Below are 15,594 nucleotides of genomic sequence, written 5' to 3'. Positions count from 1 at the left end.
CTGGACCATGGCCAATCAGAGGGGAGTTCCGCCGTTTACTATCATTGATTGGTTTAGAACACGATATGTGCCTAATGCGTGTCTGTTGTTGAATCACAGGAAGACTTTCATAATTGAGGAGACTTTTTTTCCTTCGATCGGCTGGTCGCACCGGTGCGACCTCTGATAATTTTAAGTCGCACCATTGAAAAATAAGGTCGCATGTGCGACCTAGAGCCCTGTGTGGAACCCCTGGAGAGATGATGGTCATACAACTTTGGAGAAGCACCAGGTATCAAGCTATTTGGAGCTGACTCTCTGGGATCTAGGTGACCTCCAAATGAGCTCTGCAAAACTCAGGAGCCAGCACTGCTGTGCCTCTACGTTAATGAGCAACCTCTGTCAGCTTTTTCGCATCAAGCAACTCCGCACCTCTGTATATCATCCACAAACGGACGGCTTGGTAGAACAGTTTAACCAGACTCTCAAGCGGATGCTGAGACGAGTCATAGTGGAAGACGGACGGGACTGGGATCTTTTACTTCCGTATGTGCTGTTCGGGATACGTGAGGTTCCTCAGGCGTCAACGGGTTTCACACCTTTCGAGTTGCTGTTCGGGCGCCAACCACGAGGTCTACTAGATGTCGCTCGGGAAGCGTGGGAGCAGCAACCCGCACCCCACCGAACGATTGACGAGCACGTCCGGGAAATGAGGGAACGTATAGACAAAGTGATGCCCATGGTGGGAGAACACATGGTAGAGGCCCAACGTGCCCAACAGAGGGTATATGACCGACCAGCACAAGCACGGGAATTTCGTCCCGGTGAGTGGGTACTGGTCCTTGTGCCCACAGCCACCTCGAAGTTTCTGGCGACCTGGCAAGGCCCGTATTCGGTTATTGAAAAGGTAGGACCAGTCACGTACCGCCTACGACAGCCAGGACGGAGGAAGGAGGAAAAGGTCTACCACATTAACCTGCTGAAGAGGTGGATTGCCCCGCCAGAACAATTGGCAGCGTATGCCCAGGAAGCCGGACCAATTGTGGGTCTAGGAGAACAGCTGTCAGCGGCCCAGAAGACGGAGTTAGAAACCTTGGTCCGACAGTATAAGGATGTGTTCACGGAGCACCCGGGTAGGTCCAACGTAATACAACACGAGATCCGAACGGGATCCGGAACCATCGTACGGCAACGACCCCACCGTGTACCCGAAGCCCGTCGGCAGGCTATCGAAGAGGAGGTGCAACGGATGCTTCAAATGGGAGTCATCGAACCATCACGTAGCCCGTAGTCCAGCCCGATCGTGATGGTCCCGAAACCAGACGGCACCCTGAGGTTCTGTAATGATTATAGGAAGCTCAATGAAGTGTCCTCCTTCGACGGGTATCCTATGCCGCGGGTGGATGAGCTGCCGGATCGCCTCGGTAGGGCTCGGTAAGTCGGCTCCAGAGGGTGCTGGACGAGCTACGTCGGGCTGGACTCACAGCCAACCCCAAGAAGTGCCACCAGGGGCTGACAGAGGCCAAATACCTGGGGTACCAGATAGGTCGGGGTCTTATAAAACCCCAGGATAAAAAAAACTAAGCGGTACGGACGGCGGCACGACACTACTACCAAGTCCCAGGTACGTGCATTTCTCGGGTTGGCGGACTACTATCGTTGTTTTATTCCCCATTTCTCTTCGATAGCCAGCCCCCTGACAGACCTGACTAGAAAAGGGCAACCAGAGGTCCTGACCTGGGCGGCCGAGATGGAAAAGGCCTTTAGGTTGTTGAAGCAGGCCCTCACCTCTTCGCCAGTCCTATACGCCCCGGACTTCAACTGCCCGTTTGTCCTACAGACCGACGCCTCCGACACCGGATTGGGAGCAGTGTTGTTCCAGGTCCATGGAGAAGAGGAACATCCGGTCACGTTCATAAGCCGTAAGCTGACACCCGCCGAGACCAAGTATGCGGCAGTCGAGAAGGAAGCCCTAGCCGTGAAGTGGGCAGTCCTGGAGCTGCGCTATTATCTACTGGGCCGAAGCTTCACATTGGTCACAGACCACTCTCCATTACAGTGGATGGCCCGGGCGAAAGACACCAACGCTCGGGTGACCCGTTGGTTCCTCGCGCTCCAGGATTTCCACTTCACGGTACGACATCGGGCTGGGGCTTCAAACGGCAACGCGGATGGTCTATCTCGGATGTGGTGCGGTTGGGCAGGTCTGTCAGGCAAACATTCCCTCCCACCCCTACTAACATCCCAGAATATCCACAAGAACCACCGGTGTACCAGGTTGACGCTGGGGGGGTGGAATGTGGCACGGGTACAGGTCCCAGATCAGCGTCACCTGGAGAACAGGCCGGCAGCTAATCGCCCACACCTGTTCCCGATTACTGCCAGGCATAAAAGGAGCTCACACAGCTCACTCGGGGCTCGCTCGAGAAGCAAGGATTAACTTGTTTTCTGTTTCCCTCTACAGATTCAAGCGAGTGAACGAACTTAAAGACGGGACTTACTTGGAGCACCAGTCGGCTGTGTTCCAAAGGACATGTTCAGCGGGTGTCAAACCTTCAATTGTGTGAACTACTACAGTTTGTTAATAAATTCCCCCTTCGGGGTTGTTACACCAGCTGACTTGTGTCCGTCAAATCTCTTACCCTGCCACAATCGTAACAGACCGTTTAGTTATTTCAAAAAATGTTTTCATGTGCCTCGCTTCTATTGTGTGTAAATCAACTTTTTATATATAGAACATAATAAAGATTTGAAATTACATCACAAGATAGGACCACAAAGGATCACAAACTCTGCCGAAGCAGAAGATGTGTTTTTTTGCATTCTGAGGTTTCGAGAGATGCTGTTCATGATTCATAGTATGGAAGCAGGGACTTTTGGATGGGGTATATCTTATGAAAGGCATCACTCCATCTCCCATTTAATGATTTGAAAACTTTTGAAAAACTGATACACTACGTGGCCAGTAGATTTATTATCAAATGCATTTATAGGTTAACATTTAAAAGTGAAATGAAGTGCTGTTGAAATTGGTTTGTTATGGGTCTTTTTTCATTTGTTTTGTTGATAATTTGACAATATGTTAGCATGTAAACAAAAATCATTTATGTCAATTATCAATTGAAAAACACTATTGAAATTGCACATTAAAATGGGTCAGAAAGAATATGCATAATATACACTCACATTCTCTGCAAAAGTATACAGTAATCCACCATGACTGGGACCATGTCCTACAGAAAAAAACATAAGGGACACAGAGATGAGAGAAGGTATTTCCCTAGTTAATGTTTATTGGGAACATAAATGTGACCCTGGACAACAAAACCAGTCTTATGGTTTAATTTTCATAATTGAGATTTTTTACATGATCTGAAAGCTGAATAAATAAGATGTCTATTGATGTAGTTGTTAGACTAGGAACATATCTGGATGAGAAGCAACCGTTTAAAACTCAGGTATCTGAGAGTGCAAAATTGCCTTTGAAGTTGTAAATTAGGGTCACTGTGGCACGCCATTGACTCGCAAAAATAAAGTTTTCATATATTTGTAGGAAATGTACAAAATATCTTCATGGAACATGATCTATGCCTAATCATAGTTGGTGGATGTAAACCGTAATCCTATAATGATGGTAGGGTGGTTCCATTTGCGACAAATGATGAAAGCGTTTGAGCAATAACAACAGTCTACACCATCTGACCCATCACATGACACAAGGTTAACGGGTAGGCGGGGCCTAGATGGATGAATCGCGGAACGAATCATTTGAGAGTCAGTCAAGAAGTAAGGTACGAATAACTGCCTATTATTACGACATTATAGGGTTTTTACACATTGTATGTACATAAACTTGTTGTTGGACAGTCCATGAACCAAAGTAGGACCTAAAAAAACATATGCTAGGTACTCATTAAAAGGTTTTTACAGAATTCACCATGCAGGGATTCTATGGGGTGTTTATCCCATTTGGAGTAATATGTCTGACACTGTGAACCCCTAACCTTGCAGCCATTTAATGCTATTGATATAATAACACTATCAAAGATTTTATACCAGACTTTAACTGGAATATCTGTTTGGGTGAATTTGCCTTTGATGGCGTAAACCGCTCTTCTAGCTTCTCTTTCAATGCATTCACTGCCAGACCAAAACCTCCTGACGCACTGATTTTTAGGCCGAGATAATTGTAGTGTTTCCCAGAGTGAATGTGTATCTATTGTCATGTAATCTGGCTTTTTCCTGGAAAATCATATATATATTTTTTTCAGATTGACTGTCATGGCCCAATTTTGACATTATTTCTCTAGCAGGTGTACATTTACATTTTATGCATTTGGCAGACACTTTTATCCAAAGCGATTTACATTTGATTATCTTATACATTCATACTTGGGCATATGCAATCCCCTGGGATCAAACCCACAACCTTGCATTGTTAACGCAATGCTCATACCACTGAGCTACAGGAAAGCGTGTAGGTGTTGCTTAAGACCTTCGGCAGTGTCTAACACACATTGGCACTAAATGCGTGGCTTATCACATAATGAGTGGGAACAGCTGCCTGTGCGTTTGCAATGAGCAAGACAAAGCCTAAGCAAGCAAATGGCTCAAATTGAAACTAATACGGGACTAGTAAGTGGAAATTTATCAAATGGTATAAAACTTTCTGTAATCTAAATTTGAATAGCAGAAAGCAACTCTCCAAAACAGCAAGTAAAATCAATAGAAAATGAAATAATTCTCACAACTAGAAAATATTTATCCTAAGCGTCATACAACAAAAACATATACTATTCACTGAACACGTGCAATCTTGACTTGACTACATACTACTCGCACAATATAAGGTCATATCTCATAATGTGTAAATATTTTTACATTGTCAGATATCTGGTAATATAACAAACTATACACACACATACTGTATGTACAAGTACTTTAACAAGAAAAGATGACTAGTTTTAATTTTCTTTCCAAATATTGTAAAAATTATAGGGGTATTGTAGGAAAACATTTATCTGGTAATCACTCTGTAGGGTAAACAACAGATGCTTATTAATATTGTCTAATGCAATACCAGTTTAATAAAACAACTGTGTGTATGTCACAAAGCAAGGGTAAACCAAAACCAGAAAAACTGTAAATAGTTCCAGAAAGTTTATGTGTGCGGTCTGTAACGAGACGGGACATTTCCCTTTCGCTATCCTGGCCTCCTACAATGCACCCCACCACTTTTCTCAGCAAAACTGCCCCCAGCAGCGTCTCTGACTCGAGAAAATGGTGATCTCTCCAGTGACACACGCAAAGTGATGTCACTATTACTTTGCAGTTGAGGTGTCGTTTTGGACCCACTTTTAAGCCTAAGCTTTCCAAATGGGACAAGCACCTTTGTATACATCTTCCCCTGTTGCCGTGATGCGGAAAAGAGGAGAAGATCGTCCAAATAAGCTGACAGACAGAGACCCGTTATTCCCAGTTCTGCTGGGGGATTTTCAATTATTTACACAAATCTAGTTTACACAACTGAAAAATAGGCTGGCTTTAAGACATGCTATGGTGGACATGCAGCTGCACTATTAAGCATTTTAGTTGATAAAATACACTCCCTAGCTTATGTGATATTTATTCATGGACTCTGTATAGTAAGAAATGAGTAAAAAAAAAATAGTTTGGTAAGGTACAATGTTAAAATTAAAGTTTGTTAATACATTAGGTATCATGACCTGCCACTTAATGTTTATTTATAGAAAATTGTTATTTGCTCATTCATGTGTGCCCATAATACAAACTAATTATACACAAACTAATTATTTTACATGTTGAAACATGAACATTTATTAAAAATGTAGAACTGCATTAAGCAGTATTTATTAATAAAATAATTAAAAGAACACAGCTTTCCTGTGTGTGGTCAGGGCATGGCACTAGCACTCCTGTCCAAATATTTATGGGCCTTACTGTATATATATATATATATATATATATATATATATATATATATATATATAAACAATTGACAAAAAACAGTATTTAATGTAAAAATTGTTGTTAAAAAATGTTCGGTATGTACCTGGAAGTGATGCTCCATGACCTGAATCTTCCCCTGCTCTGGACACTTTTTCAGAGAATGATTTACATACTGTAATAAAATCTCCACCATCTAAAGAAGAGGACAAAAGATGAGTTGGTCACATCGTTTGCAGAGTTAAGGTTTATGGTAGTTGTTATTTTGACAAAAATGTAAAAAATTTGTAGTGGTGGTATACAACTTTTACTTTGTTACTGTACATTTTCAACTATGTATTTACTTCACTACATTATAATGTATAATATCATACAGTACTAATATATTCTACTGCATTTCATGAATGTACCTCAGTACTTAACTGAACACCAGTGTTGGGCACATTACTTAAAAAAAGTAAATGGTTTTAGTTACTTCTCACGACTAGCAATTAGGTTATCACCCGGGTTATAGTTATATTAACTATTGCGTTACCATTAAAAACTTGGATGCCCCCAACATTAAATATGTTATATGAATTAAATGTAAACTTAATATAATTCTTTATTTGTGTTAAACATTGTACACTTATAATTTAATGTTGCTGTGGGTAAATGTGAGAGATGCTTTTCAATTCAATATTTTGTATATCAATATATTATTATGTAAATATTATCATAACTAAACTGGAACATTAAAAGACAATAGAATATTTCAGAACATTTACTATTTGTTGCACAGACCACAACTGTTCAACAAATACTGTAAGTCTATCAATAAATTATGCTTCTAAAAACATGTAATAACTTCACAACTTCTAGACATAATGTAGGCCTACTGTTCTACTTATTTTCCATAGTTTCTTAAAAAAGTAAACGGTTTAATAACAAGACGTGCTCTTAATGTTTAGACTGCTGTCCAGTATGATAGCGCAATTTTAGTTTGTGAATACTACTTTAGATTGCATTTTAGGAGACGGAACATTTAATTACTCTCAGTTATTGTTTTGCCTCTTTCTTCCTGGGCATAAGCAGAAAAAAACGTTGCAGGTCCTTTGGATGAGAGAGAGCCCACGAAAGGACAAAAGAACAAGACCTTTAAATTATTCAAGTTGTTTAAAAGTATAAACAAAGTGTTAACAGTTTCCATAGCTTTTCTAAAAACATTTCTTAAATAATTTAAACAGAACAGAGAAGAGAGGCTTGTTGCCAGAAAACTAACACTTATGAATATAAAATTTAACAAACAATATAAGAAACTTAATTAAATAAATTACTTTAAGTATCCAAAATCAAATTTTCGTTATGTACTATTCTGAAAGAGACTTGTTTTACATTTTGCAAGAAAAAACTTATGAGGCAACAACCTAACACTTTCCCAATTGAGGCCAATAAGAAGTAATGTAAGGCTTAGTGGCAATATCATTCAAAAGCAAAGAGCGAATACATTATAAAAAATACCACAAATTGTATCAGCTGGGTTACTTAAAGGCACTTCATGTGACATCACCACATCTATAAATAAAGAAACTACAGCTGAATTAAAAACTAGTGAAAACTCATTAGGAGTCACAGGAAAAGTAAAGTGTGAAATAAACTCTGCACATGTCATAAGTAATCCCTGAGAATTAAGTAATTGACAAACTAGAATAATAACTTTATCAAAACAGCTTTAAAAATATACTTTTGTGCTTATGCAAGATACAACATTTAATCAATATAAAATAATGCTGTGAAGCAAAATTGTGTTTGTAGATTGTCTTTTTAAACCAACAAATTTGCGCATGAAAAGCAGACAACTTTACAGGTAGTTTGTCATGCTTATAATCACACATTAATAACAGTTTTGACACCATTTTGAAGGTTCTTAATGATATTGTAATTTCTTGTGATTCGGGTGGTTTTGCAGTCCTTGTGCTCTTAGATTCGCAGCAGCTTTTGACACCATTGACAAAGTTGTTATTATTGATCGCTTAGAAAACACCGTGTTGGTAGAGGCGTAGCTTTAGATGGGTAAACAATACTCCGGTAAGGGTTTTTTGCCCTTTGGGGTTGCCCAGGTTTCGATTCTGGCTCCCTTGCTTTTTTCTCGCTTTTTTAAAAATTTGCCTTTTAAACGGAACTCTCTGGGTCTTGAGTCTCTTATGGCATGCTTGGCGGATGTGTAGGCTTGTTTAATTTTTAATGAAAAGAAACCAAAATTACAGTTTTTAGCCCATCTGAATTTTCAAATTCTTTTAAACTGTTTACAGGTGAGAATTCTGCGTTGTTATGTTTATCAGTAGTGTCCCCTTCAAGCGGTCTGTATATATCAGGCAAATGTATAACATAAAAAAGTGTCACCTTATGAAATCGTTTTACCGAGACATACTTCCTATACAAGTTACTTCAATGCATTTATAGTTTTGAGGGAGTTAAACATTTGCATTTAAATTAAAAAATGAAAAAAACCTTGAGTTTACTTATGGAATTTGTGGTTAAACAATTCTCACCATAGTTACTGTAGGTTAACCATGAAATATGTAATAATTTTGAAGCAAAGTCCTACATATTACATAACTAAATTAACTATTTTTGGGTCAGAACCTAGTAAATTATGTATTACTTTTAGTCATCATTCAGAATCGTAAAAGAATCGCAATCTCTATTTGAAACAAAAGAATCAGGATCCTCAATTTATCCAGAATCGTGCAACTCTAATTATCTAATTATCACTGACAAAAATAGTGTTAAACACATACAAACTAAATAGTTGTACTTACATTCGTACCTTACATCAAAATCCCACGCCATATTTGCTTCAAAATGTGTCACGGGAACTCGTAATCCCAGATCACGTAATCACAAATTAAACTCACTTCATTAAAGTGACCATGGCTTGTACCCTCACTTATGGACATCTGAAAGGGCCCTTCGTGAATTGATTCAGGTGTACACTTTCATTTGGAACGCCTCTGCAAATGGTGACCCCTTGACGAAGGGCCCTTCAAGGGTGCATAAATGCCTCCAAAACAACTCCCTAATAATAAATTATAGCATACAGCCCAAGAGAGTGAGGGGACAGCGAGGGAGACACGAACTGGAACGACCTACCTGCACGAGCAGGGACTGGCGGACTTTATATTACAAGCACCCCGGGTGACACCTTTTCTATTGTTTATTGTTGAGTTGTGCAATAAATGCCCCAGTGGGGTTGTTGGTATCACCCCTCCTATCTGTATCGTGTCTCTCACCTCGTTACACCCTCTTACAGTGAGACAAAATTAAAACTTCACCGCACCTTTAATTAAGGGGAATGAATGCTTTTGAAAGCCACTGTTATACTGTTTTCTAGTACAATATAAAAACTGTTTCAGTTGGTAATATTTTTTACATACTTGCCATGCACATTTTATCATAAAGGGATAGTTTACCCTAAAATAAAAAGTGTCATCATTTACTGTACACACCTACGTCATATGTCAAATACGGTGGGTACGGAAAGTATTCAGACCCCCTTAAATGTTTCACTCTTTGTTATATTGCAGCCATTAAATCCTTCAAGTTCATTTTTTCCCCTCAATAATGTACACACAGCACCACATATTGACAGAAAAACACAGAATTGTTGACATTTTTGCAGATTTATTAAAAAAGAAAAACTGAAATATCACATTGTCCTTTGTATTCAGACCCTTTGCTGTGACACTCATATATTTAACTCAGGTGCTGTCCATTTCTTCTGATCATCCTTGAGCCGCTTCTACACCTTCATTTGAGTCCAGCTGTGTTTGATTATACAAGGACTTGATTAGGAAAGCCACACAACTGTCTATATAAGACCTTATAGCTCACAGTGCATGTCAGAGCAAATGAGAATCTTGAGGTCAAAGGAACTAAACAGAACAGCATTGTGGCAAGGCACAGATCTGGCCAAGTTTACAAAAAAATTCTGCTGCACCTAATGTTCCTAAGAGCACAGTGACCTCCATAATCCTTAAATAGAAGACGTTTGGGACAACCAGAACCCTTCCTAGATCTGGCCATCCGGCCAAACTGAGCCATCGGGGGAATAGAGCCTTGGTGAGAGGGGTAAAGAAGAACCCAAAGATCACTGTGGCTGAGCTCCAGAGATGCATTCGGGAGATGGGAGAAAGTTGTAGAAAGTCAACCATCACTGCAGCCCTCCACCAGTCGGGGTTTTATGGAGGAGTGGCCCGACGGAAGCCTCTCCTCAGTGCAAGACACATGAAATCCTGCAAAGAGTTTGCTAAAAAACACCTGAAGGACTCCAAGATGGCGACAAATAAGTTTCTCTGGTCTGATGAGACCAGGATAGAACTTTTTGGCCTTAATTCTAAGCGGCATGTGTGGAGAAAACCAGGCACTGCTCATCACCTGTCCAATACAGTCCCAACAGTAAAGCATGGTGGTGGCAGCATCATGCTGTGGGGGTGTTTTTCAGCTGCAGGGACAGGACGACTGATTGCAATCGAGGGAATGATGAATGCGGCCAAGTACAGGGATATCCTGGATGAAAAACTTCTCCAGAGTGCTCAGGACGTCAGACTGGGCCTAAGGTTTACCTTCCAACAAGACAATGACCCTAAGCACCCAGCTAAAATAACGAAGGAGTGGCTTCACAACAACTCTGTGAATGTTCTTGAATTGCCCAGCCAAAGCCCTGCCTTAAACCCAATTGAGCATCTCTGGAGAGACCTAAAAATGTCTGTACACCAACGTTTACCATTCAACCTGACCAAACTGGAGAGGATCTGCAAGGAGGAATGGCAGTGGATCCCCAAATCCAGATGTGAAAAACTTGTTGCATCTTTCCCGAAAAGACTCATGGCTGTATTAAATAAAAAAGGGTCTTTCTACTAAATACTTAGCAAAGGGTCTGAATACTAAGAACAATGTGATATTTCCGTTTTTCTTTTTTAATAAATCTGCAAAAATTTCAACAATTCTGTGTTTTTCTGTCAATATGGGGTGCTGTGTGTACATTAATGAGGAAAAAAAAAATGATTTTAAATGATAGCAAAATGGCTGCAATATAAAAAGGGTGAAAAATTTAAGGGGGTCTGAATACTTTCCCTACCCACTGTATATATAGGATAATGACGACACACACATCCACAAACAGCACCCCAACCCCCGTCACAAAATATAAATTGAATTTTTGCAATTTGAAAAATAATAGAAAAATAGACATTTACAGAATTACAAATTTATTCAAATGAATGTTTTACGTTGGCTCTGTTAAACTTTTTTCCATGGAAACTTTCATTTTTATGCATAAATGCACACAGTACTGATAATCTTAAATGAATACAGTATCTCACTTAAACATGCAGTCTTAGAAAATCCAAAAGAAAAAAAGTTATAATTTAAGTACAGTATGGTAATCTATGTAATAAAACCAACAAAACTGGTTATGACTTGCATGGTAATATTTATATACAGTCAGGTCCATAAATATTGGGACATCGACACAATTCTAACATTTTTGGCTCTATACACCACCACAATGGAGTTCAAATGAAACAAACAAGATGTGTGTTAACTGCAGACTAACAGCTTTAATTTGAATCCAAATCCAAATCACGTGAACGGTGTAGGAATTACAACAGTTTGCATATGTGTCTCCCACTTGTTAAGGGACCAAAAGTAATGGGACAATTGGCTTCTCAGCTGTTCCATCGCCAAGTGTGTGTTATTCCCTCACTATCCCATTTACAATGAGCAGATAAAAGGTCCAGAGTTCATTTTAAGTGTGCTATTTGCATTTGGAATCTGTTGCTGTCAACTGTCAATATGAGATTCAAAGAGCTGTCACTATCAGTGAAGCAAGCCATCATTAGGCTGAAAAAACAAAACAACCCACCAGAGAGATAGTAAAAACATTAGGCGTGACCAAAACATCTGTTTGGAACATTCTTAAAAAGAAGGAACGCACCGGTGAGCTTAGCAACACCAAAAGACCCGGAAGACCACGGAAAAAAACTGTGGTGGATGACCGAAGAATTCTTTACCTGGTGAAGAAAACACCCTTCACAACAGTTGGCCGGATCAAGAACACTCTCCAGGAGGTAGGTGTATGTGTGTCAAAGTCAACAATCAAGAGAAGACTTCACCAGAGTGAATACAGAGGGTTCACCACAAGATGTAAACCATTGGTGGGCCTCAAAAACAGGAAGGCCAGATTAGAGTTTGCCAAACGACATCTAAAAAAGCCTTCACAGTTCTGGAACAACATCCTATGGACAGATGAGACCAAGATCAACTTGTACCGGAGTGATGGAAAGAGAAGAGTATGGAAAGGAAAGGAACTGCTCATGATCCTAAGCATACCACCTCATCAGTGAAGCATGAGGGTGGTAGTGTCATGGCGTGGGCATATATGGATGCCAGTGGAACTGGTTCTCTAGTATTTATTGATGATGTGACTGCTGACAAAAGCAGCAGGATGAATTCTGAAGTGTTTCGGGCAGAATTATCTGCTCAAATTCAGCCAAATGCTTCAGAACTCATTGGACAGCGCTTCACAGTGCAGATGGACAATGACCCAAAGCATACTGCAAAAGCAACCAAATACTTTTTGAAGGGAAAGAAGTGGACTGTTATGCAATGGCCAAGTCAATCACCTGACCTGAATCCGATTGAGCATGCATTTCACTTGCTGAAGACAAAACTGAAGGGAAAATGCCCCAAGAACAAGGAGGAACTGAAGACAGTTGCAGTAGAGGCCTGGCAGAGCATCACCAGGGATGAAACCCAGCGTCTGGTGATGTCTATGCATTCCAGACTTCATACGGTAATTGACTGCAAAGGATTTGAAACAAAGTATTATAATGTGAAAGTTTGATTTATGATTATTATTCTGTCCCATTACTTTTGGTCCCTTAACAAGTGGGGAGGCACATTTGCAAACTGTTGTAATTTCTACAACTTTCACCTGATTTGGATGTAAATACCCTCAACTTAAAGCTGACAGTCTGCAGTTAAAGCACATCTTGTTTGTTTCATTTGAAATCCATTGTGGTGGTGTACAGAGCCAAAAATGTTAGAATTGAATCGATATCCCAATATTTATGGACCTGACAGTATACTTGATAGTATAACTAGACTCAAATAATGTATTGTAGTTTTATTTTAATCTTACAGGTCTTACCTTGTCAGCAACTACACATTTTCTTTTAGCAGGGTCTTCATACAGACCTGTTACATAAACACATCAAAATTTCATATTCATATCAATTTATCTTAATACAGCGTTCAAATAAGTTCAGCACCTTATTGTAGCTGCACAGTATTCTAAGTGTTTACCAATATCACATAATACTGTATCTATTCAGCAACAGAGTAAAAAAATATTGCAAATGCATTCACTATTTGGACAATATGGCGCCGGTGAGCATTTGGGACACCGTAGTCGAAAGAGTAATTTCTGGTGGTATCAAACTGTATGGGAAAAGTAGAATTTTTTAGATTAAAAATAAGAAGTAATATAAGTGTTATGACAGATCCTCTTAAAATTGTTGAGCACTTTGTTAAGCCAAAACACCTTGATAGTGTTATACAGACGGAAATTAGCCTGCGGACTAGCTCACCGGTACCATCTTGTCCAACTAGCCCATAAGTGATTTGATATTTTATGTTAAAGTCGGCATGAAACGTAGTATCAATTGTCTTTTTTACGTTTCGTGAAGTACACCTGAGTGAAATGACTTCTGAAATGAGAAAAAAATGTACAGACAGTCATTGCAGCCCTGTCCTCGCGGCATTCCTCCTGACCGGAGGTGAAGACAAGTCGTTTTGAAAGGTGGAGGTGGTTAACATTTTTGATCAAAGATTAAAAATGCAGATTTTTTTTATAATAATGTTGTGCACGGATAAGAATTGTATACTAAATATGGCATAAAAATAAATACTGCACCACTGTGTAAAACTATTAGAATTATCATTTATAATTTCATGCTGACATTGAAACTGGTAAGGGATAATAAAACGAAAACTAACAGCTATTATTGTGTGTACATTACTAAATGAAAAAGAAATTCAATTTTCCATTTTGGCACATATTTAGCATACAGTTTATATAATTAAATAGTTAATCTGGATTTATATTTGCACTTTCACCGTGTCATTTATTTGAATTTGGCAGACCATTCGTTCCATTCACTGAAATGGCACATGTTTGTGATTCACATTGATAAAAATACACTACAACAATAACCTCAAAAATTTAAAAACGAACAATTACCATTGTTAAACAATTTGTCGCCTTGGAATTACAAGGTTCTATCAGCATTCTAAGAAGTTTTGAGATATTGAGCTTTTAAGTGTTTGCATTTAATATGACAAAAATGATATGGAGAACCAATCACTTTCATACTTGAACAAAACAGACACCCTAAATGCATAGTATCAAAATCCTCTGAAATTTGTAAATGGGGATCTTTGTAACAGGTCAAACGTAGATAGAATCTTCTAATGCTGATGGAGAAACACTTTCTGCTTAAAATTATAAGGTTCTATGCTGCAAAACATTAATTAAAGCAATCATTTGTTAGCAACACAAAGAATTTACTTATGTTTTTTTAAACACGAAATTAGCATCGTAACAATGTGTCGACATGTATAAAAAAAAAATATTTACTGCTTTTTATGATACATGTTATAAAAAGCATGAAATTTAACTTTCTTTTTAGGACGCTTAACTTTTTTATTGTTCAAGGTAAGCATGAAGGGCAGTGCTAAATAACAGTGCAGATGTTCATTTCAGGTAGGTGTATGGTGGGTTTTAAATACATTATTGCAGGAACCATTAAATTTACATTTGTATAGACAGAAACCAGCTAATGTAATATGGCCTAAACTCCACAGAAGGTGGGACAGGTAAAGCTCGGGAGATGAATATGACTGTAATAACTGGCTGAGAAATGAATTGATCACAGATAGAACCCTATAGAACAAAGTTAGAATTCAATTTTGTAGAACCTTGTTCACCGGAGCATTGTTTTTTACTGCAACCAGTATATTTTTTCAATAGATTCCAATATTTTTCAATATGATTTCAGATAATGAAAAATGCTCAGGTGGACACATGCTTTGAAACCTCAAAGCTGCAATCATTTTCCAAGAAATCATGCATTTTTTTTTAGATAATCACAGACATACCAGTTGGCTCCTACAGTTTTAGAAGAATAACATTTTAATAAAAGATAAAACAGCAGGGTCTCACCCAGCACAGCTTTAGCAGTTCCCTCATGGAAAGACCAGGCAAGTGAAAGAGCCTCTATGCATTTCTCCTGCTTCAGCAGATGGTCTACACGCTGCAGGAAACCATAACAGTCTTAATTCATTCTTTAGCAGGCTAATCATATATGTTAATTTAGTGCCATAAAACAATGCCTTACCTCACGCCAGTTCCTCAAGATCATGATGTGCACGGACTAGAGAAAACACAATGATTTACCACAAATCAACACTTGGAAGCAGTGGTGCATCTTCTAGGACATCACAAAGAGCAGACCTTGGTGAATATGAAGGGCATGCGTGAACTGCTAAGGAACAGCAACGCTCAGTCAAAAGGTCACTAAAGTTACAGCTAAACACAAACTGTTC

At 39.1% G+C, this 15,594-nt stretch overlaps 1 protein-coding gene across 1 annotated transcript in view; it reads right to left on the bottom strand.

The window, feature by feature from the left end:
• Window positions 1-15,594, bottom strand: part of vps8 (VPS8 subunit of CORVET complex) — a 219,927-nt gene that overhangs the window by 126,747 nt on the left and 77,586 nt on the right. The window contains exons 16-20 of the mRNA XM_056731464.1: window positions 15,387-15,422; window positions 15,212-15,302; window positions 13,139-13,185; window positions 6,053-6,142; window positions 3,166-3,212 (exon numbers count right to left, since the gene is read on the bottom strand). Coding sequence (XP_056587442.1) covers window positions 3,166-3,212; window positions 6,053-6,142; window positions 13,139-13,185; window positions 15,212-15,302; window positions 15,387-15,422 — 311 coding nt within the window. The remainder of the gene's footprint in view (window positions 1-3,165; window positions 3,213-6,052; window positions 6,143-13,138; window positions 13,186-15,211; window positions 15,303-15,386; window positions 15,423-15,594) is intronic.

The sequence above is a fragment of the Triplophysa dalaica genome, chromosome 2 (assembly GCF_015846415.1).
Source record: "Triplophysa dalaica isolate WHDGS20190420 chromosome 2, ASM1584641v1, whole genome shotgun sequence".
NCBI lineage: Eukaryota > Metazoa > Chordata > Actinopteri > Cypriniformes > Nemacheilidae > Triplophysa > Triplophysa dalaica.
This window is presented reverse-complemented; position numbering and strand designations above follow the sequence as displayed.